The sequence below is a fragment of the Thamnophis sirtalis genome, unplaced genomic scaffold (genome assembly GCF_051295495.1).
Source record: "Thamnophis sirtalis isolate CommonGarterSnake01/CBP01778 unplaced genomic scaffold, rThaSir2_p1.2 scaffold_2, whole genome shotgun sequence".
Taxonomy (NCBI): domain Eukaryota; kingdom Metazoa; phylum Chordata; class Lepidosauria; order Squamata; family Natricidae; genus Thamnophis; species Thamnophis sirtalis.
In genome coordinates, this window is record NW_028261382.1 from 101,694,980 (window position 1) to 101,717,675 (window position 22,696).

The window sequence follows — 22,696 nt, forward strand, 5'->3', positions numbered from 1 at the left end:
ATAGAAATAATAGATGGAGACAGATCGATAATAAATAGAACGAGAGAGGGAGAGATAATATATACAGATAATAGATATATACAGATAATAGATAGAGATAGATAAATAGAAATAAAGATAGATATAGATAATAAATAGGAAGAAAAATAGAAAGATAATAGAGAGAGGGAGAGATAATAGAAAGCTATATAGATAATAGATAGAGATAAATAAAGATATAGATAATAAATAGAAAAATAGAAAGAGATAATAGAGAGGGAGATAATAGATAGTTATAGATAATCGACAGATATAGGCATAGATAGCTATAGATATAATGATAAATATAGATATAGATAAATAGAAAGAAAAATAGAAAGATAGCTAATAAAGAGAGAGAGAGAGATAATAGAAAGAAATAGATATAATGGATGGATAGATGGATAGATAGAAGGAAATACACACACTCCCACAGACCTTTTTTCAGCAATGGACTAATAAGTACATAAATATAAAGAAACGAATAAAGACCCTCTCGCTTTTCAGCACTGGGCTTCGGCTCCTAAAGGTGGGGCCGGGAGGAGAGAGGGGAGAGGCAGCTCAGGAAGGGGGCTCTGAGGGGGCTGCCTCACGGGAGAACGGTGCAGGAGGGGCTCCAAAGTCCCTCCAATTCCAGAGTTAGGACGCTGCGCCCCCCGCTCAATTGTGACTGCCACTGGCTTGGCTGAGCCGGAGCCCCCCGAGGAAGGTGACACGCAAGGAGGAGGAGGAAGAAGAAGAAACGGGGCTCCCGCCTTCCCCCCGCCGGATCAACCTACAGGAAAGCTCGCCGTCCGAGGCCGCTGCCGAGCCTGACAGGATTTCCCGCTCCCCGAAGCGCCGGCCAATAAGGGAAGCGCACGCGCCCCGCTCAGCCAATCACCTCCCGTCTTCCGTCTGGCTTTTTCCCCTCCTGGAAACGGGGCCGCGGAGGCAGGGAAGAGGCGGTACCTGCGCGTGCGCGGCGGTGTACGGAGGCCGCCGCGGGACTTTGTTATCCGGTCGGGGCGGGGAGAGAGGCGCTCGGGAATGGTTTTCTTCGGGGAGGAAAAAGGAAAAAAAAAGCGCGGGCCCGACGGAGCGAGTCGCGGGTAAGGGCGGAGGGGCGTGTCGCGGGCGGGAGCGGGCCTCGTTGCCATGGGAACAGCCCCCCCCTCAGAATCTTGAGGAGCGTCGTGAAGAGAGGCCCGGAGCGGAGGAGAAGGCCCAAAACCCCGCGCCCCGGTAGCCGCTGAGGGGGCTTTTCTCGGGCGCTGCTTGCAAAGGAGGGGGCTTGGCAGCCGTTACGCCGGCAAGGGCCGCGGCTCCGTCTGTGGGAGGCCTCCCCTTTGTCTTTTATCTAAAGAGGGGGGGCTTTCCTAGGTTTCAGGGTGGGGGGCGCCCAACAATTTTGGAGGGACGATGAGGGAAAATTAGGGTCTCTGAGGGGATCCTCATGAGGGGGGGGACGAGTTTGGCAAGATCTGAAAGGGGAGGGGGCAACAGGAGGCCATTTAAAAATAATCCCCCCCCTAAATACAGGTGGTCCTCGACTTACGACCGCAGCTGAGCCCAAATTTTCCATAGCTGGGGATTTTTCTCCCCATTTTATAACCTTCCTTGCCACGGTGGTTCAGTGAATCCCTGCGGTCGTTAAGCAAATCGCATGGTCGTTAATCGAATCCGGCTTCCCCCTATGGGATTTGCTTGTCAGAAGTTCGCAAAAGCGGATCACGTGACCCCCCCGGGACGCTGCAACCGTCATAAATGTGAGTCGGTTACCGAGCGTCTGACATTGGATCAGGGGACGGTGGGGGATGTGCAACGGTCGTAAGTGTGAAAAATGGTCATCACTTGCTTTTTTTAAAAAGTGGCGTTGTAAGTTGAAATGAATGGGTTTTTAAGAAGAGATTGGGCAGATTGGTCTGAAATGGTCAGGGGTCTCCTGCTTGAGCAGGGGGTTGGACTAGAAGACCTCCAAAGTCCCTTCCAACTCTTAATATTCTGTACCACTGTACATTCTGTTCTGTGTGGCTACAAGTTAAGGACTACCTGTATTTCTTTGCAAGTTTCGAAGGGACAGTCCTTCTGGCCTGCAGGATTGGTTCGTTGCAAGTTTATTTATTGTTTTTTCTATTTTAATTTATTTCTTTTAATTTCTCACACTTTTTAATCTGCCACCCACCTCCTTCATAGAGGGAAAAGCATCATATCTGGTCCATAGCTGGTGGGTTGTGCATTATTTTACCGCCACGTGCCAGGTTTAAATGCACCTCTGTACTAAGTTTGGCAGAAAACTGAAGCATATGCAGATAGTCCTTGATTTACGACTACAATTGGGCCCCAAATTTCTGCTGCTAAGCGAGCCAGTTAAGTGAGTTTTGTCACATTTTATGATCTTTTTTGCCAGAGTTGTTGAGTGACTCACTGCAGTTGTTATGTGACACAGTTGTTTAGTGAATCTGTCTTTTCCATAGATTTTGCTTATCAGAAGGTCGCAAAAGAGCCAAGGTGGCACAGTGGTTAGGGTGCAGTACTGCAGCCACTTCAGCTGACTGTTATCTGCAGTTCAGCGGTTCTAATCTCATCAGCTCAAGGTTGACTCAGCCTTCCATCCTTCTGAGGTGGGTAAAATGAGGACCCGGATTGTTGTTGTTGGCAATATGCTGACTCTGTAAACCGCTTAGAGAGGGCTGAAAGCCCTATGAAGCGGTATATAAGTCTAACTGCTATTGCTATTGCTAAAAGGGGATCACCTCTCCCCCCCCCTCTCTCTCTCTCCCTCTCTCTCTCTCTCTCTCTCTCACACACACACACACACCATTGTACATTGCAGCCATCTGAAATTTGATCACTCAACCATGGGGATAAAAAAGTAATGATCATTTTTCACACTTTGAGCCATTCCAGGATCCCGTGATCACTTGATCAAAATTCAGATACTTAGCAACTGACTCATGACAGTTGCAGTGTCCCAGAGACATATGGTCACTTAACAACTGTCTCGCTTAGCAACAGAAATTTTGGGCTCAATTGTGGTCCTAAGTCTAGGACTACCCATAGTTTTTATTTTTATGTCACTGCATGGTTGTTATGTGGATCACACGGTTGTTAAGCAAATCCAACATACTCCCTGAGCATTTGCTGCTTTCTGCTGAGAGGAATAGAGTACATCCTTTGTAGTAAATGTTGAGGGGACTGGAGGGGGGCATGTCTGCATTTTGCTCCTTGTTCTTTTGCAAGCCTTTGATGGAGCCATTCTTAGGATAATTAGTTGACAATTAGGCATTTAAGTTTGGCTCTGATTTGAGGCAGGTAGCTCAAACTCACATATAAGGAAATGGATTTGTTTCTTCTGTCAGCATAGTTATTTTCTTTCTTATTTCCTGTTTTAAGTTTGGCTGGCTGGTTGGTTGTCTGTGTGTCTGTTGTGGCCCGCCAGCTGTCAGCAGAGCAGGCAGCAGGAAGATGAGGAGGAGGTTGGGGAGGAACTTGGGCCAGTGCTGGAGTCTGGGGAAGGCTCTGCATCGGACGCAGAGATAGAGACTGGGCCTTGCGACATTTCCCAGCCAACAGAGAGGCAGCTGCCTTTGGAGGCTGAGATGAGTGGGGAGGAAGAACAGCTGGGGCCTGTTCCATACAAAGGTATGCGCACAGCAGTTAGAACTTAGAAGGTTAGAATTCAGAGTTGTGCAATGGAAGACAAGGAGTTTACTCAGGAAGCAAAGCACAGGTGGCTGCTGAATGGGCCCTCCCTGTCTGGGCAATAAATAGAAGAAAAGGGGAGTGGTTGTCATAGGAGACAACAGTTCGTATTTCTGAAGATTTTGCTCATGATGTTTCCTGCATCAAAGAGGGCTTTCCAGAACTTAATTTGCAGCTTTTCAGCTGGGAGCTCACTGCCTTGCAAAAGGAACTGATAAGGTCTGTTGCTGCAGTTAACTCTTTGAAGGACTCTTGCCTGGACTATTAATTGCATTCAATGGGTGAATGCAAATTAATTCCACAAGAGGTAAAGAGGGTTTTTTTGTGACAAGGAGTCTGTTGCTTGTTTCTGCTAAGGCTGGGTCAGAACAGTGTCTGGTGTGGTTGCAGTCTATTAATAATGCATTTGAATGTCTCAGGCTGTGAATTGTAGGTGTCAGTAGCGGTGTTAGATTATTTTGTTTCTGTGGTCTGTCTTTTAATAGGTCACTCTAGGAATAGTTCTGACTCTGTTGATTTGTTTCTTGATCGCACTGGTTGGGCAGGTCAGTCTTCTGAATGCTTCCGGGAGGCCTGAATCCCATCAGTTCAGTATCTCCCTCCGGTTGGTCAGAATATACCTACTTTCTGATGGGAATATATATCATAACCACAATTGAGCCCAGCATTTCTGTTGTTAAGTGAGACACTTGTTAAGGGAGACTTGCCTCCATTTTACGCCCTTTCTTGCCACAGTTGTTAAGTGAATCATCGCAGTTGATGTTAGTAACCCGGTTGTTAAGTGAATCTGGCTTCCCCATTAACTTTACTTGTCAGAAGGTCGCAAAAGCGGATCACGTGACCTTGGGACACAGCAACGGTCATAAGTACGAACCAGTTGCCAAGTGTCTGAATTTTGATCACATGACCATGAGGATGTTGCAACGGTTGTAAGTGTGAAAAACGGTTATAAGTCACTTTTTTTCAGTGCCGCTAGTTCTTGGGCACCTTTCCAGGTAAGAAGAGGAGAGGAGACCACAGGACAACGGTGTTTTCCAGGCCTGAGCACTGGGGGAAATGGAATTAGCCATCTTGCTCACAACCACACAAGGGCCTTATAAAGGACACATTTGCAAACCTCGTTTTCTAATCACTGATCAATAGAAACAGCTCATTAATTACTTTGAAATTTTTAAGGATCTTTGGCATGACAGGTGTGAAAATGATAGGAGATTCTATCTTCAATCCTTATTGGAAAAATATAAGCGTAAGTTTTTTAAAAAAAAAAAACTGATATAAAGAGCAAAAAGCAAAATAAGATTTTTGATCTTAAAAAGTGGACTAAGGGTACAGGTAAAATTGAAACTTAACTTGAAAAAATATTTTGGGAATTAAATATAAAGTACAAAGCACTTCTTGTTCTGTTTTGGTTTTCACAAAGCACAACATGGGGTATAATTTCAATATTTTAAAAATGGGATCCTAGAGAGAAGTAAAGACTTTTAAGTAGAGGAAAATGCCCAAGCCTGCCACATGCTATAACAATAAAAATACCGAAGAAGACTTTTGAAGAACTAAATCAGAGAATAATAGTCATGGTATCAACAATTTCTGAAACCATGTCTGCTTTTCTGGTTAAACTATGTCATTAAAGAAATGTCAGATATAGAACAAATTTTATCTGGCAAGATAGAGGTGATATCAAAAGTGGATTGACAACTGACAGGCCAAGCATGATTAACTTAGGTAATTTGAACCTAATGGGTTTACAAAAGAGACTTGTTAAAGCCTTGGAATGCTCTGTGTGATGGGACAAAGAAGAAATGAAGAGTTATAAAATACAGCGACACTATTTGAACAAATATTAAGAATTTAAGATGTAAAAGGAAGGAATATAAAGTTACTGGTAAGTTTCTTTGATCAAGGTAAAGACATATTACTACTTCTGGCTACACTTTCTATCTGGACTTTCTGCTGGCACCAGGACTGAAAAGATGATGTGGATTTGCTTATAGACACATGAAAAGATAAATGTAACTTTAGAGAGTATAAACAGTTACTAACTTTGTGTTGCATTTGTGCTGATAAATAAATAAAGGGAGACTAGTATAGATCTATTTCAAGCTATTTAGCTCTCAGTTACTAACTTTGTTTATACTTAGGATGAAGATCTTTTTCCTTATTATATTCCTTTCACTTTTTCTTTTCTTGCACTTTTTACTTTACTATTTTTCTTTTCCTTACTATTTTTCCCTTTTAAGTTTAGTTTGAATTAGATTTTACTGTTATAATCAAATTCTTAACAGCAAAGTAGTTCTCCTCAGCAACTAGAAACTCAGTCACCGTACTAACATCAGTGAGTACAGACTCAGACATGTCATACTTGTGTTGACATGAATGATGATGATCCTGACAGCTTATTTGTGAGACCGTTGTTGTATGACACTTCACCGTCCATGGCAGTTCAATGATGTTTTCCCAGGAGTTTCTAGTCTTCTTCGGGAGTCTGTGGTGTCTCTTATAGGAGTGCTGGTGACATAAGATCTGGGCACAGTTTGGCCTCAGCTTGTTTGATTATGATGTCATTGTGAGTCTCTTGAAACTTTGGATGGCATCTGCCTCTGCTCTACTGAAATTGTTGTGTAAGAATTATTATTTTTTTCATTGATGATTGTGCCTTGGGGTTGCTGGCAAAAGCATTCAGTATCGAAATCCAGTTCACTGTTACATCCATCAAGGGGTGGGGGGTCCATGCTTTTTTAGGATTTGATGTGCTCTGCAATTGTGTGTTGTCACAGATTATGATGGCTATCTGAACCTTGTTTTTGTTGTTGTTAAAAGAATTCTTTTTGTCTCACATTTCCTGGTCCTCGGAGAGTTGCATATTTTTGGTGGGTTGGGAGGAGGAGGAGAGAGAAGCATCATTCACAAACAGACCCTTCAGCTTGGTGGGGTCTGCAGTTGAATGGGTTCACTATAGTTGGGGAAGGTCTGTGGAGCCCTCCCAACTGTAGTGAGTAGAATGCATGTAGAAACTTGGATTGCTTGTTTTCTTTCGCCCATAGTTTAACACTGCTCTCCAGCTACAACTTAAACTAAAAAGAGATTTCAGCTCAACAATCAGGGTAGGGAAATATATAACGGCTCTTCTGTGAGAGGTGCTTAGTGCCCGCTGAACGTGGTTGTGTTCCTCCAGACGTTTCAAAACCCAACTAGGTAACATTATCAGTGCTAGTAAGGAGTGAGGTTTGCTCTCCCTTTATATGCTACTGGCTTGCCCTGTCAGTGTTGGTATTTCCTTGACTGGGTGTTTATTATTGACTTGTTTGTTTACCTTGATTGGAGTATTGTTTCCTTCTTGATTGTTGATCTAATGCCTATTGCATCTTGGTGCTAAACTTGCTCGTATAGATGCCGATTGCTGGTGGGGAAGTAGTTTTGGTCTTTTGGTTCCATTTTTTGGCTTGTTGATAGCCTCTTTTATGTCGCATGTAGATATTGTTTATATCTATGTATCTGTTGATGGTTTATTTCTCAGAGTGTGTTAGGCTTCTAGAAATTCCATAGCATTTTTGGACTTGGCTTATGGTCACAGTTTCCCAGTTGAAACTATGATTAAGTCTGTCCATAAGTTGTGAAATTATTCCATCGCGTCTTCTGACTGCTAGTTGGTGCTCATTTCATCAAGGCCAAAGCAGGAGAAATAAAAGGAGGGAGCAGCAGAATAATTGAGTAGAGGCCTTTCTTGTCCTTCATAATTCAGACTAGCGGTTTAAGCAGTGATAATGCTTTATAAAATAATTGTCCTTATTTTGTGGGAGTAAGGTTGCATTTCAGCTTGTTGAAGAACCTTTGGTCAAATTTAATAAGTTTTCTACGTTAAACCTGTGCATTCCAAAGTAAGCTCCCTTCTCTTAGGTAAGAATAAGGGGTGACATCCCGTTTGCCCTTCCTGCCTCTCCCAGAAGGACCATCCTCTCAGTTCAGGTGGAAATAATGGGAATCACTTAATAACCCAATCCAATTTCCCATCCCCCACCCCCCAGGCTGTTCTTTATCATTATCGGGGATAGATTGGTAGATTTATATTCTGCCTATTTTCAAGACTCTTTATGGGTTAGCCAACTCCAAAATGCTGTCTGAGATTACAGGTCCCTTTGACACTGTCTACCTGAGGTTGTCACCCCCCTCCCCTTTTGACAAGACCAGGGTCTTTTTAGACCCCTGAGCAAAAAATATTTATTGATTGCTTCATGAGGTACCCAGCGATGGGCTGAACAATTTATGGACCCCGGTCAAATTTGTTCCAGATAAAGTTGCAACTCTTTAAGGCTAAAATTCTTTGGGAGTTTTATGCACAAACTACACGCCATTAAAATAAAGAGGATAAAAAACCTCTTGGCGATCAAGATGCTTCCCTTACACAACTGCAAAGACCTTAAATGTTAACATTAGTCATTTGAATAGTAGCAATTCAGAGGCGGCTTAATGCTGCAGCAACACTTTATGGAGATGAAAATGGCTTTATAGGAGCTTTTGAGAAGGTTAACCATCATTTAGCCATTCAGAGGAATCAAGCATAAATTGGAACGTTATTGTTAACAGTGGCATACAGAGTCTTCTCTTGAAACCACTCACTGTATTGCAAGTGGAAGAAATGCTTCCCTCCAGGACCATTTAAAATAGTTCCTGATGCTCTCCCCCCCCCCCCCAATAGCCTTACTTCTGGACAGGCAAGTATCTACAAAATGCAAGTAGTCCTTGATTTATGACCATTTCATTCAGTGACCGTTCCAAGTTACAGTAGCACTGAACAAAAGTGACTTGTGACCATTTTTCACACCGTTGCATTATCCACATGATCACGTGATCAAAATATGGACCCTTGGCAACTGACTCATATCTATGACGGTCGCAGTGTCCCATGGTCACATGATCACCTTTTGCGACCATCTGACAAGCAAAGAGCCGAGGTGGCGCAGTGGTTAAATGCAGCACTGCAGGCTACTTCAGCTGACTGCAGTTCTGCAGTTCGGCTGTTCAAATCTCACCGGCTCAGGGTTGACTCAGCCTTCCATCCTTCCGAGGTGGGTGAAATGAGGACGCGGATTGTTGTTGGGGGCAATATGCTGACTCTGTAAACCGCTTAGAGAGGGCTGAAAGCACTATGAAGCGGTGTATAAGTCTAACTGCTATTGCTATTGCTATCTATCTATCTATTGGATTGTTGGGGGTGATATGCTGACTCTGTAAACCGCTTAGAGAGGGTTGAAAGCCCTATGAAGCGGTATATAAGTCTAACTGCTAAAAGTCAATGGGGAAGCCAGATTTTGTTACTAGCACAACAACTGCAGTGACTCACTTAACAGCTATGGCAAGAAAGTCCGTAAAATGGGACAAACCCATTTAACAACTGTCTTACTTAGCCACAGAAATTTTGGGGTCAGCTCTAATTATGAGTAGAGGGTTGCCTGTATGTCTGTGGAGATTCCCGTAGATATCCCTGCTGTCTGTATGCCGCCTCCCAGCAAAAACTTCATTAATTACTTAATTGTGCTCTTGTTTTTCTGCCTCAGATTTAGCCATGGAGGAATCGGAAGAGAAGCGTTTTGAAGAGGATACAGTGTAGAAAAGCTACCTCTCCTGAGAAAGTCAACTCATTTTGGATAACACTGCTGACCAAGTCAGAAGGAGAAGAAGAAGCAGCAGAAATCCTTAAGAGTTGGAAGTGCTGAATCTACTCTTTGGATACAGTGGGAGTCCTTGAGGTCACTTCTCCCCAAAGGGAGCTTAGAGTGTCATCAGGGCAGGAAAAAAAAAATCCTTCTCTTATCCCAAGGCATCAGGAAACTTCCAGGACCTGTAAGTCTGTAAAAAAGGGATCGTAGAGTTTCATCTCTTGGAGAGGACCCAAAAGGCATGTAATGCAAATTTAACTGGGCAGGGATTTCATGTGCTTTTCTTCTGTCGTGGTCAGTGAAACGCGATTGAAATGCGGGATTGAAGCCCTTTCTTAACTTTTAACTAGAGTGAGACTTGGGGCCCTTTCAGGATGGATTGTTAATGTGCTATCAAGTCGTGGTCAACCTTTAGTGTGCGCATAGTTATTCTCCATGACAATCTGTCCCTAACTGTAGGAGAAGGAGTGGCAGAACCTGCAGGCGGAGTGTAAAGAGGAATCAGCCTAGAATTCCTACTCAACCCAACTTCTTTTGACTGCCATTGACCATTATCTCACTTCAGTAGGTACTCGCCATTAGCTGACAATATCCCCGTGATTGTTTAGCAATCAGTTTAATTGGACCTTCACTGTAGATTTCTTGGCCTTTTGTGCCCGATGTTAATCTGCACCAGTATAGACTTTTCACAGAGTGCAGAACATTGAATTGGATCCATGCATTTGATGAAGTAAACAGTAGTCCTGAAAACAGATGCAATAATCCATTTATTAATTTTTAAGGTACTTTAGGGTGGGTTTTTTTTTGGCTGGATAGACAAGTAATAGTTGTTAACCTAGAATAACAGGCCTGGAAAGGACTTTGGAGGTCTTGGACTAGGAGCAGGAGACCCCATACCATTCCAGTCAAATGGCTGTCCAATCTCTCTTTAAAAGCCTCCAGTGATGGGACACCCACAGCTTCTGAAGGGAAACTGTTAGAAAGTTTCTCCTTTGTTCTAGTTTGGTTCTCTCCTTGATTAGTTTCCCTCCATTATTTCTTGTCCTGCCTTCCAGTGCTTTCGAGAATAGGTTGACCCCCCCCCCCCCTCTTCCCTATGAATTCTTTGCAGGTACGTTGTGATTTCTGTTTATTAAGTGCATTGCGTATGTCAATTTCTCATTAAATGTTTCTTGAAACTGAAGTCACTAGGAAAGGTTTGAACCCTTAGATGGAAGCTTTCGGAGGCAGGCTAGAGAGAAAGTGTCTGGTCGTATTATTCTTTCCCATCTAGTAATCTTATTCCTTTCCATAGCAACCTTCTGGCTTGCTCCCCCTGCCCAGTTGCTGCCATGTATTCCCTGGTCTTCCTCTGTGCCCAGAAGGTTGTCTCTCACTACTCAACCTTGCAAGAAGCCCTGGGCTTCCTCCCGAAGGAGCTGTATCCCGTCCTCTTCAAGGCCGCCTTCATGGACAAGAGAACTCCGGTGCTCCAGCAATTGGTGCAAACCTGGCCATTCCCCGTCCTCAGTTTCCAGAAACTCTTGTGCAAGTGTCAGCATTGTGAGCGGGCCCTGATCCGGGAGAAGCCGAATAAGTTGTGTATTCAGGCCATTATTTTGGGGGTGGTGACGTATCTCATGAAGATGCTGGAGAATCGAACTTGCAGCAAGAGGTAGGTGCACCCTTCCTTCTACTCCATTGCCTTCCTAAGTGAAGAGCCGGTAGATACAGAAGGAGCGTCTCCACCGAGGCCAGAAAAATACAGGCAGCGCTTCAGCTTACAACAGTTCACTTAGTGGCCATTTGAAGTTACAGCGGCACTGGAAAATCTGGCTTAGGAGCTTTTTCCCACACTTAATGACTGTTGCAACATCCCCATGCGCAATTCAGACCCTTGGCAACTGGCTCAGGACAGTTGCAGCGTCTGACAAGCGAAGTCAATGGGGAAGCCAGATGGGTGACTAACTTAACAAGTGCCGCAATTCACTTAACAACTGTGGCAAGGAAGGTCATAAAATGGGCCAAATCCCACTGAACCGCTGTCTCGCTTAGCAGCAGAAAATGTTGGGCTCGATTGTGGTCGTAAGTCAAGGACTATCCGCATTAAAGCCAGGATTCCCTACAATTTCTGATTTGCGGGGCATCTCACCTGGCTTTTTCATTTTAAGTTGTAATTCTATCCCACGCTTAAACTTCTCTCCAGCCTTTTTAAGACCGTGAGCCTCTTATCTCTCTCTGGAAGGTCGTTTTTTATGATGGGAGATTCCTACAGATGGTGTTAAAGCCTTTGCATGTGAAGATAAAGGTCGGATTCACGTGCCTTCTGTTCATTCTATTTGCCCAATCACTACCCTGGATTCATTTGCCCTAAAGATGCGGAGAATACCAAGCTGTACATCATAAGGCAGTCCAGCGGTAAAGCTATTTTCTTCCAGGGATGCTGGAATAGAGCCGAGGTGGCGCAGTGGTTAGGGTGCAGTACTGCAGGCCACTTCAGCTGACTGTTATCTGCAGTTCAGCGGTTCTAATCTCACCGGCTGAAGGTTGACTCAGCCTTCCATCCTTCCGAGGTGGGTGAAATGAGGACCCAGACTGTGGGGGTGATATGCTGACTCTGTAAACCGCTTAGAGAGGGATGAAAGCCCTATGAAGCGGTATATAAGTCTAACTGCTATTGCTATTGCTAATAAGTTTAGCAAAAATCCCAGTGAATACAAAGGGAAATCCTATGTTGTTTCTAATCCCACCAGCACACTATTATTGAGGGTTGTGAAAAAGGTGACCTCTAGGAAGGCAGGCCAGCCAACTCCGTGCCCAGGTGGAGGAATGCTGATAGAGATTATTCCTGTTGCTGCTGTTACTACCTCTTTCACTGTTTTGCTGGTTTCAGGGGTGGCTTGGTATAAAGAAAGACGGGAGTCCAGGTTTATACCTCGATATGCTTTATTCAGCTGACTAAATTCAGCTGCCTTAGCAAAGGAGGACCCTGAACACACTTTAACACTTCTATTTATAGGTTTGCTACCTTGCCCACTTCTCCACCCAGAAGCACTGGGAGTCAGAAGAATTCCCCACCCAGGCAAGCTGGCACACTCTAGATCAGGAATCTCCAACTTTGACAACTTTTAAGACTCGTGGACATAGCTGGCTGAGGAATTCTGGGAGTTGGAGTCCTCGAGTCTTACATTTGCCAAGGTTGGAGATTCCTGATCCAGATAAGATGCAAAAGTGACAGGAACAGCCACCCCCGTCCTTGGAGGTCCTCTAAGGACACTGGGTGTCATCTCAGGGACTTGGGGTGTTTGTGGAGGAACCTTCCATGACCTCGAAGGCCTGCAGAGAGGCACCCATGTTCCTCCCTCAAGACTTCCAATAGGACACCGTTTCCATTTCTGCTCAAGCTAACGGCTTTCCTTTTTTTGCCCCTCCGGCCAGCAAGGGCCAGCGTTTGCAGATCCTCGACATGACGGGCCTCCAGGACGAAGGGCAGGGCCCGGAGAGCATGAGCCTGTGGTCCAGGACGGTCACTCTGGCCAAGGCGTGCCTGGACGTCTCCAAGCAGCAGAGCAAGTGCCTGAAGCGCTCCTCCAAGCGGAGGAAGGGCCCCTACAGCCGGTCCGTGGCCCTGCCGGCACCGCAGCCCGTGTCCGTGGACGTCTGGGTGGACCTTTTTGTCAACAGCACCTCCTACGTGGTGCTGAAGGACGCCCTGCAGATCAACAGCGGCAACGCCCTGCGCCTGCGCTGCCGGGACTTCCGGGCGGAGGAGCTCTCCATCGCCAGCACCGTGGGGCTGCTGGAGTTCCTGGACCCCGCCGGGGTCCGGCAGGTGGACCTGCGGTTCAACAACCTCGGGCTCTCCGGCCTCAGGGTGGTCCTGCCGCACCTGACCAAGTTCACCAACCTGGCCAGCCTGAAGCTGCCCTACAGCAACATCGACGTCCGGCGGCTGACGGTGGGCATGGAAGGGAGCCTGCAGTACTTCGCCACTCAGCTCAGCCGCCTCACCTGCCTCAAGGAGCTGAACCTGGGCTCCTCCAGGCTTTCGGGCAAGCTGCCACAACTCCTGGGGTAAGAGAGCAGCTTAGGTCAGCGGTCCCCAACCTCTACGGCTCGGCAGCCTGGTTTGGCGGGTTGGGGGAGGGGGGAAGAGAAACCAGACTGCACAACTGCCTCCCAGCACGCATGCAACACCACTCACACGAGGGGAGCTGCACAAGTCCCAGCTCTCACGCAGCCCGGTTCCCAATAGGCCAGGGCCCGATAATGGACTGCAGCCCAGGGGCTGGGGACCCCTGACCTAGATCTAGGGAGGAATTTCCTGACTGGAGAATTAACCAGAGCCTCCAGAAGAAGTTGTGGGCGTTCCATCATCACTGGAGGCTTTTAAGAAGAGGCTAGACTGCTGTTTGTCTGAAATGCTGTAGGCTTCCCTGCCTGAGCAGAGGGTTGGACTAGAAGACCTCCACGGTCCCTTCCAACGCTGTTATTCTCTTATCCTGCATGGATCCGGGAAATGCGGGGTTGTGCATGGGACAAAGAACGAGAGTGCAGATTTCCTTGTTCTAGCAAAGAGGCCGCGCTCCCGTTCAGAAGTCCAAATTGCTGCCTATCTCTTTTTTTTTTCCCCTGATAATTTTTTAAAATTAATTTGTCAAAATAAGTACAAAAAGAAAAATGAGAATCATGGGGAAATGAGGGAGGAGGAAAAAAGCATGGCTGAAAGGGAAAAGGAAAAAGAGCTTGTGTGATGCCAGGTGTTTATGGGCTTAAAATGTAATTTTGCCTTTTTGTTTGTTTCATTCTCTCCTGTACCACCTTTCACTTCTTAAAAGACTCGTAAAATTGGCCCTGGGCAATCTCGGCCCTTGGCAGCCCTTGGGAAGGTTCGACGAAGCCCCAGAATTTTGAATTGGAATTTTTTTTTTTTAATGTGTTTTTATTTTTCCATTTCATTTTTGTACAGTCACATATATACTGTGCATAACCGGGGCCATATAACATTAAACAATAAACACAGCCATTCCTCTTGTCAACAATACCCCCCAAAATAGAAACCCAATGTACCTCTTTGAATTGGAATTTTAAGGACCACCAAAAGAGGAGGGAAAGCGATTCATGGTTTCATTCATTACTTATAACCTCTTAAGCACATGTCCCTGGTTCAACCAAATTTTATTTTGGATCCATTTCTATTTATTTTTATTAGTTAGGATCGAGTAAGTTATCTTTTCATATTATTTCATTTGCATGGCATGTAAGTTTTGTAAAATTCTATCCTTTTGATATTGTGGTAAACTCTGGTAAGATGGGCCGTCAATAAATTTAATAATGGGTAAATAACAAATATTGGGACGCAGTGGCTAAGATGCTGCGCTTGTCAATCAGGAGGTCAGCAGTTTGGCGGTTCAAATCCCTTAGCACCGCGTAACAGAGTGAGCTCCCGTGACTTGTCCCAGCTTCTGCCAACCTAGCAGTTCGAAAGCACGTAAAAAGTGCAAGTAGAAAAATAGGAACCACCTTTGGTGGGAAGGAAACAGCGTTCCGTGTGCCTTTGGCATTGAGTCATGCCGGCCACATGACCAGCACTGGCTCTTCCGCTTTGAAACAGAAATGAGCACCGCCCCCTAGAGTCAGGAATGACTACGCATATGTGCAAGGGGAATCTTTACCTTAAATAACAAATAATTAACACCTGTGACTTTTTGCAGTGCATCCCTGGCGCCTGAAGGACAGGCCGAGGGTGCTCCTCCTCCAGAAACCGCCACACAACTCTTGTGTCCTTGTGGCACAAGGAGCGGGGAGAGGGAGGGCCCCCTGCCAGTCCTTAAGCGGCCTTCTCTTTTGCCGTCTCTGCAGAAACCTGCGGAGCCCTTTGGAGAGCCTGGAGCTGGCCTTTTGCTACCTGCTGCCCAACGACTTCGCCTACCTCTCCCAAAGCCTCCACACCTCGTCCCTGAAGAAGCTCGACCTGAGCGGGAACAACCTGTCCGACAGCCTCCTCCAGCCTCTGCAGGGCCTGCTGACCGAGGCCGCCTCCACTTTGCTCCACCTGGACATCATGGAATGCCGGCTGATGGACCCCCACCTGAACCTGCTCCTGCCCGCCCTCTGCCGCTGCACCCGGCTCCGCTACCTGGGCGTCTTCGGCAACCCCATCTCGGCCAAGGGGGTGAAGAACCTGCTCCACAAGACGGTGGGCCTCTTGGACTTGCGGCTGGTCATCTACCCCTACCCCGTGGACTGCTACGGGGACGACCTGCCCTGGCCCCCCACCTCTTCCAACCTGCTCAACGGCTCCGTGGACGAGGAGAAGTTCTCCCGGGTCAGCAACGAACTCCAGCAGATGCTGCTGAGCGCCAACCGGGGAGACGCCGTCTGGACCACGAACCTCTGCCGCCACAACAGCCTCGACTATTTCAGTTTATAGCCCCGTTGGGCGCCGGTACTCTTCTACTCTCCTAAATCTGGAATAAAGCCCCTCCTCTTCCTTTCTAGTCCGTGATCTGAGCCCGCTTAGCAGTCCCGGCGGGCGTCAGCCAGAAGCCCTGCGCGGGGTAACCCTGCAAGCAGCCGATTAAGAGCCTGCAGGGTGTTTTTTTCCTGAAACTTGGAAACACGCTCTGCCAATTGTGCTGGGCCCTCATGGAGCCGGTGAACAGGAGCCGCCTGGCAGGGATGGAAAAAGGGGCACATCTGGGGCAGAGAAGGGCACTGCGCCCTCTTTCCATCCCTGCTGAAGTGGGGATGCCAGCCCAGAAAGTCTGTCCCAACCATGGGGGGGTTTTCCCCCCCCCAATTGCAGACCATTTCCGGTGCATGTAGCAATGGGAGGGAGGGGGTCATTTTCCTGGCTGTTGGGTTATTATTATTATTATTTTTTACTTCTATACATCAGAATGTAGCATTGTGTTGTTGTGGGGGGGGGGTCTGAGATGGGAGGGGTGCAGGTGGGCGCTTTCCACCTGTTGTCGTTAGCCCTCTCACGTTGTTGAATAAGGTGGGAGCAGGCAGGTTGTGGATCTGGAGTTCAGGGGGAAACCTCGTTTTACGATGGGCGGCGGGAGGGGGAAGATGGCACAACGGCCTTTTATCTTGAAATAAAAGACGATTCCTCTCGGAGCAAAGTACTAGTCCCTGTCGTTTACTTCTGGGAAGGGCTGGATTCTCCCTGCGACACAAGCTGTTTCCAAGGAGCATCTCGAATTCAGTCCAGGTCGACGTTGAATTATAGATGAGTAGACAAAATTTAAAATTTAGCATGGTGCAGTACTGCAAGTTAACTCACTATGCACGCCAGGGTGTTCGATTCTGACCAGCTCAAGCTTGACTCATCCTTCCGAGGTGGGTCAAATGAGGACCCAGATTGTTGGGGGGCAAGAGGCTGATTCTGTAAACCGCTTAGAGAGGGCTGTAAAAGCACTATGAAGCGGTATATAAGTCTAAGTGCTAGTGCTACTGTCCTTCCTTCCGATGTGCTTCCAAGGAGCCTCTCAGCATTGGTTCGTGTCAGCTGCCCATCTAACCCCGTGATGGGGAACCTGTGGCACGCAGAACCCTCCTTCCGGGCACACAAGCCGTCAGCCCAGACCAGCTCCACTGCGGATCCACGCCTGCCTCCCGCCGGCCAGCTGGTTCTGAGGCTTCTGCCCACGCATGCACTGGGAGCGGGTTGCATGCGGGGGATGCACACATGCATGTGTGGGGGAGTGCATGTGCAGGGGGCATTTGCATTGGATTTTAGAGCCGAGGTGGCGCAGTGGTTAAATGCAGCACTGCAGGCTACTGCTAGATCAGCAGTTCAGCGGTTCAAATCTCACCGGCTGAGGGTTGACTCAGCCTTCCATCCTTCCGAGGTGGGTAAAATGAGGACCCAGATTGTTGGGGGCAATATGCTGACTCTCTGTAAACCGCTTAGAGAGGGCTGAAAGCCCTATGAAGCGGTATATAAGTCTACTGCTATTGCTGCTATTGCTATTTTGGGCCTGGAAAGCTTCCTGCACCAGCCTGGAAGCCAAAAATGGGCAAGGGGGGGTGGAGCATATGTGCAGGGGGGGTATGCTCACATTGCATTTTGGGGTTGTGCGCACATGCGCACGCACTCTTTGGTCACTCGGCACCAAAAGGGTTAGCCATCACTGATGTAACCCAAGGGTCCCCAACCCTTGATCTGTGGCCACAGCATGCCAGCAGCCGGGCCAGGAATGTGGAATGTAGGCTGCACACGAACCCCCCCTCCCCCCTCCCAGTCAATGGGGAAACCCCTCCACAGAACCGGTCCCTGGTGCCCCAAAGGATGGGGGCCACTGATCTAACCCATCATGGAATGGGGAGAAGACCACTGAGTGGGAAGCCCCCGTGGGTGGTTTGACATGCCTCATGTGCTCTTCTGAACACTGCAGTTCTCGGGGACAAACGGTATGCAGGCAGCTCCCTACTTAACAACCGTTCTCTCAGGGAATGTTCAAAGTTACAACGGCACTTGTTAGCTAAGTCCCATCCAACCAGGTTATCATCGACAGGCTTGTTGATGGATCGCTCGCCATCTTCTCCAGGATAGCAACAATCACTACAATAAACAGCTGTCTGTATGCGGTATTGCGTATCAACACCAACTCTGCTTTAGCTACTCCTGGTACACCCTGGGCCCATAACCAGTGTTAGGTAAGCTCCCAGTTGGGAGAGCGAGTACATTCAGCGAAGCGTTGTGAGAGTTGTGTTGAAGAACACACAAACCAGCATACAGAGACACCGCAGTTTAAATAGGCTTTTACTTTCGTGGAAATAGAGGTATCAGAGTCCATCAAACAGTCCAAGCCATACACAAATAAGACAGTCCTCAGTGTCTTTCAGTTAAGGGATAATCCAAATAACATAATCCAGTATCATATAATCAGTCCGGTAAACAAAGTTTGCTAGCAGTTGCAAAACTTACAATAGCTCACGGCACTTTCTAACAGCCAGCTTCCAAAACACTCAGATCAGATCAGCCCAGCATCTAATGAACAGAGAGAGAGAGCTAACAGTCGTTCTGGCTCCCTCTTGTGGCCGATTGAGGAAAACAGCAACCAATCACATTTTACACAGTATGATTTAAAGGAACAGGTACAACATTGTTACATGATTTATATATTGCCAACCCAACCGGTAGATTATATTCCTAACAGCACTGAAAAAAAAGTGACTTATGACTCTTTTTCATACTTGCGACCTTTGTGGCATCCCCATGGTCACGTGATCAAAATTCAGACCGTCTCCATTGACTCGTATTTATGACGTTTGCAACGTCCCCGGCGTCAGCTGAGTTGAACATCTGTTGAGTAAACTCCCTGAGGAAGCCACACTCACTTAACCATGTTAACCAACTGAACAACGGCGGCGGTCCCCTTAACAACTGTGGCAAGAAAGGTGGCAAAGTGGGGGCAAAACCACACTTAACCACAGAAACGTTGCGCTCAATTATGGTCGTAAGTCAAGGACTACCTGTAGGAGGATATTTTGCCCCCCTCTCCTGCAGCAGAAGTTCCTGTATAGAATGGAAGTCTCCAGACTTGCCAGCTTAACGACTGGTGGACTTCAACTCCCAGAATACCCCGTTGGCTTTCATGCCTAAGGTGGGACTAGAACTCAACAGTCTCCTGGTGATTGGTCCAAACTTACCCAGATGGCTTTCATGCCTAATGAGGGACTAGAACTCAACAGTCTCCTGGTGATTGGCACCAAGTCATCTAGTTGGTTTTCGTGTCTAAAGTAGGATTGGAACTCACAGGTCTCCTGCTGATTGGCCCAAAGCCATCCATCCCCAAATGATTTCTCCTCTATAAATCATTTTGGCTTATCACATTACATATATAGTAAGTAGATCCCTCCAACATCCCATAAATGGAGATTACCATGTAAAGTGATATAAAGACACTTATACCAGTGTTTCTCAACCTTGGCAACTTGAAGATGTCCGGACTTCAACTCCCAGAATTCCCCAGCAGTGGTTAGGACAGTGTTTCTCAACCTTGTCAACTTGAAGATGTCCGGACTTCAACTCCCAGAATTCCCCAGCCAGCGAATGCTGGCTGGGGAATTCTGGGAGTTGAAATCCGGACATCTTCACGTTGCCAAGGTTGAGAAACACTGCACTATATACTGTGCTTGTGAATCCTGCGTCCAGTCCTGGTCACCATGATACAAAAAAGATGTTGAGACCTTAGAAGGAGTTCAGAGAAGATAAAGAGAGCTTCAGGATAAATTGTACAAGGAAAAGTTACGGGAAGTAGTACGTTCAGGATAATGAAGAGAAAGATGCCCGAGGGACGGGGGTGGGACAGAATATCACTCTTCCAATGATTGAGAAAAGGGGGGTCAATCTATTCTCCAAAGTCCCTGAAGGCAGGATGAGAAGCAACGGATGGAAACTAACCAAGGAGGGAAGCAACTTGGAACTAAGGAGAAACTTCCTAACAGTGAGTACAATGAATCAGTGGAACAGAAGTTGCCTCCAGAAGTTGTGGGTGCTCCATCCCTGGAGGTTTTCAAGAAGAGACTGGGCAGGCAGTTGAGGGTCTCCTGCTTGGAGCAGGGGGCTGGACTAGAAGACCTCTTAGTCCCCTTCCAGCCCTATGATTCTATGTACTGTGAGGAGTGTCCTTCTCTGAGCTGTGCGGTTGAGGAGGTACCCAAAAGTAGATCCAGCATCCCTTCTATTCATTGGCTTTACATCATACCTGTGAAACAAAGATGGGTTCTCCGTTCCAAATATCAGCTGCCCCAATGTTTCCCCCAGCAGCTCATGCTTGGCTGCGCATAGGCCATGATGCCACAATTGCGGTGACATCACGCCTTGAGGTCATGGCTGGCCAGAATTATCGGCCTAAGGAAGAATTGGCTGGAAGGCCTAACAGGCACAAACAGGATAGGGTCTGTGCAAGTTTACCCACCGGGGACAGATAGGGTGTTCGGTTGGCTTTGCCAAGGATGCAGGAGCCTTCCAGAGGGCACAGGGGGCACCGTTCTCTGCCCACTCACCCTCTTCTTTTCTTTCCGCCAGGTCTGAGATCAACAGGTAGCAACGCAGCTCAACCTTTCAGAGATCAGCCAGAGGAAAAAACATCAAGGTAGTAGCAGCTCATCCTCCAGGCCTGCGCATCATTTCAGTCGGCTTTCGACATCTCCAGTAGGTTTGACCAAAGACAAACGGGGCACTGATGATCCTAGACTAACCAGGGTTAAACCACCATTGAAACAAAGCTTCTTGTAACATGGCTTCTTTCCAAAACTTAGTCCCGGTGTGAAGGTTTGGGTCCAGTCCTCAGAAGAGGACAAGGGCAGCGGTGAAATCCAGCAGGTTCTGGAGAACCAGTAGCGGAAATTTTGAGAAATACGAAGGACCAGCAAAGACCAATTGTGGCTGGCCGCAGAGTGGGGAGGGAATGGAGATTTTGCAGTATCCTTCTTCTGCCACGCCCACCACGCCACGCCCACAGAACCGGTAGTAAAAAAAAATGAATTTCACCACTGGATAAGCAACTGTCAGCATTCCAAATAGCATCCAAAAGTAAATCAAGAGTCCAAGGGAAAATATTGCTCAAAGTTCCAATTGATGAAGGGAGCCATGTTGGCACTTCTGGGAAAAACCTAAATCTGAAAGCTTCCCGGTTTTCCCCACCCAATTGGAAGTCCACGAACTTGCCCCCACACCCACCAGTCCATCCCATGGTCCAGTCTTCCACTGCCATGCTGGCAGCTTCCACCCATCCAGTTCCGGTCAGGATGCAGAGGTGCAGAGACAAAGGATGACCTTGGCTTTCGAGAAAGGATGTTGTTATGGCTACATTGCATCTGACTCCATACAATCCCCCCTCCCATTTTCCCACCATAGAAAAGGCATAGTACTGCAGGCCACTTCAGCTGACTGTTATCTGCAGTTCAGCGGTTCTAATCTCACCGGCTCAAGGTTGATTCAACCTTCCATCCTTCCGAGGTGGGTAAAATGAGGACCCAGACTGGGGGGGCGATATGCTGACTCTGTAAACCGCTTAGAGAGGGCTGAAAGCCCTATGAAGCCGTATATAAGTCTAACTGCTATTGCTACTATTGCTATAGTAGAACAATAGAAAGCGTGGCAGGCCAAAGACCCAAAAGAAAAGAGGGCTGCAGGCCACACAATTCCGAGGCGAGACGTTTCCTCAAAGAACATGTTTATTGCAGTGGTGAAATTCAGTATTTTTTACTACCAGTTCTGTGGGCGTGGCTTAGGGGGCATGGCAGGGGAAGGATACTGCAAGATCCCATTCCCTCCCAACTCCTAGGGGAAGGATATTGCAAAATCTCCCTTTCCACCCCACTCTGGGGCCAGCCAGGGATGGTATTTGCAAGTTCTCCGAACTACTCAAAATTTCCGCTACCGGTTCTCCAGAACCTGCTGAGTTTCAGCCATGGTTTATTGAATATATCATATTGGCACAGGCTGGTGAAAACCGACTCTGGGGGTTTCGACGGTTTTCACCTAAAAGAGGGCTGCAGCCCTATTTCCTGACTAAAGCAGGACCGTGGAATTATAGCTCAGGTTTAATCTCTTTCAGTTCTCTACAAAGATGCATTTGGGGAAATAAAAGCTCCGGGGATACAAGAATTGAAGAGAAGGTTTAAAACTTTTCTCCTGGTGGGTCAAGAGAAGAGCTGGCTGCAAGTTCTTATCGAAAAGGGATCAAAACAAGAACCATTTGCAAGAAAAGCAATAAGGCAGAGTTGATGCACAGGAAATTCACAGGAATGAGTGTTTTCAATAGATTAGCGGTCTCCAACCTTGGCAACTTTAAGACTTGCGGACTTCAACTCCCAGAGTTCCTCAGCCAGCTTTGCTGGCTGAGGAACTCTGGGAGTTGAAGTCCGCAAGTCTTAAAGTTGCCAAGGTTGGAGACCCCTGGACTAGAGTATCTTAGCTCAGGGTTGAACTGTGGGGTCCCCGGTGCCCTCTGAGCTGGGTTGTTCTCTTGCAGACGTTTCATTACCCAGCTAGGTAACATCTTCAGTTCTAGAAGGCTTTGTGGAGTGGAGGAAGGAGGAGAACTGTGGAATCCTTTGGGGTGAACCTGATGGTTTTCTTGCAGACATTTGGTGTGGTTTTTTTTGGCAAAGGGACTTAAATTAGTAGATCAGCGAAATGATGTGGAGTCCTAGGAGCCGAGGTGGCGCAGTGGTTAGGGTGCAGTACTGCAGGCCACTTCAGCTGACTGTTATCTGCAGTTCAGCGGTTCAAATCTCACCGGCTCAAGGTTGACTCAGCCTTCCATCCTTCCGAGGTGGGTGAAATGAGGGCCCAGACTGTGGGGGCGATATGCTGACTCTGTAAACCGCTTAGA

At 47.1% G+C, this 22,696-nt stretch overlaps 1 protein-coding gene across 4 annotated transcripts; it reads left to right on the plus strand.

Annotated features, from left to right (window-relative positions):
* The first annotated feature begins 997 nt into the window (after window positions 1–997).
* On the plus strand, window positions 998–16,468 carry LRRC14 (leucine rich repeat containing 14). 4 transcript variants are annotated; one of them, XM_087706612.1, is made up of 5 exons: window positions 998–1,109; window positions 9,258–9,598; window positions 10,654–11,013; window positions 12,777–13,412; window positions 15,201–16,468. In XM_087706612.1, the coding sequence occupies exons 3-5, from the start codon at window positions 10,691–10,693 to the stop codon at window positions 15,769–15,771; spliced, it is 1,530 nt and encodes a 509-aa protein (XP_087562738.1). In that variant the 5' UTR covers window positions 998–1,109; window positions 9,258–9,598; window positions 10,654–10,690; the 3' UTR covers window positions 15,772–16,468. The 4 variants fall into 4 exon arrangements, with proteins under 4 accessions (XP_087562738.1, XP_087562737.1, XP_087562735.1 ...); XM_087706611.1 differs by having other exon boundaries at window positions 9,258–9,543; XM_087706609.1 differs by having other exon boundaries at window positions 9,258–11,013.
* Window positions 16,469–22,696: the final 6,228 nt, after the last annotated feature.

Bases quoted from the DNA above. Each gene is read 5' to 3' on its own strand.
- LRRC14 (XM_087706609.1), top strand. From the start codon at position 10,691: ATGTATTCCCTGGTCTTCCTCTGTGCCCAGAAGGTTGTCTCTCACTAC. The intron at 11,014-12,776 runs GTAGGTGCACCC...CCCTCCGGCCAG, and splicing joins AATCGAACTTGCAGCAAGAG to CAAGGGCCAGCGTTTGCAGA. The intron at 13,413-15,200 runs GTAAGAGAGCAG...CCGTCTCTGCAG, and splicing joins AAGCTGCCACAACTCCTGGG to AAACCTGCGGAGCCCTTTGG.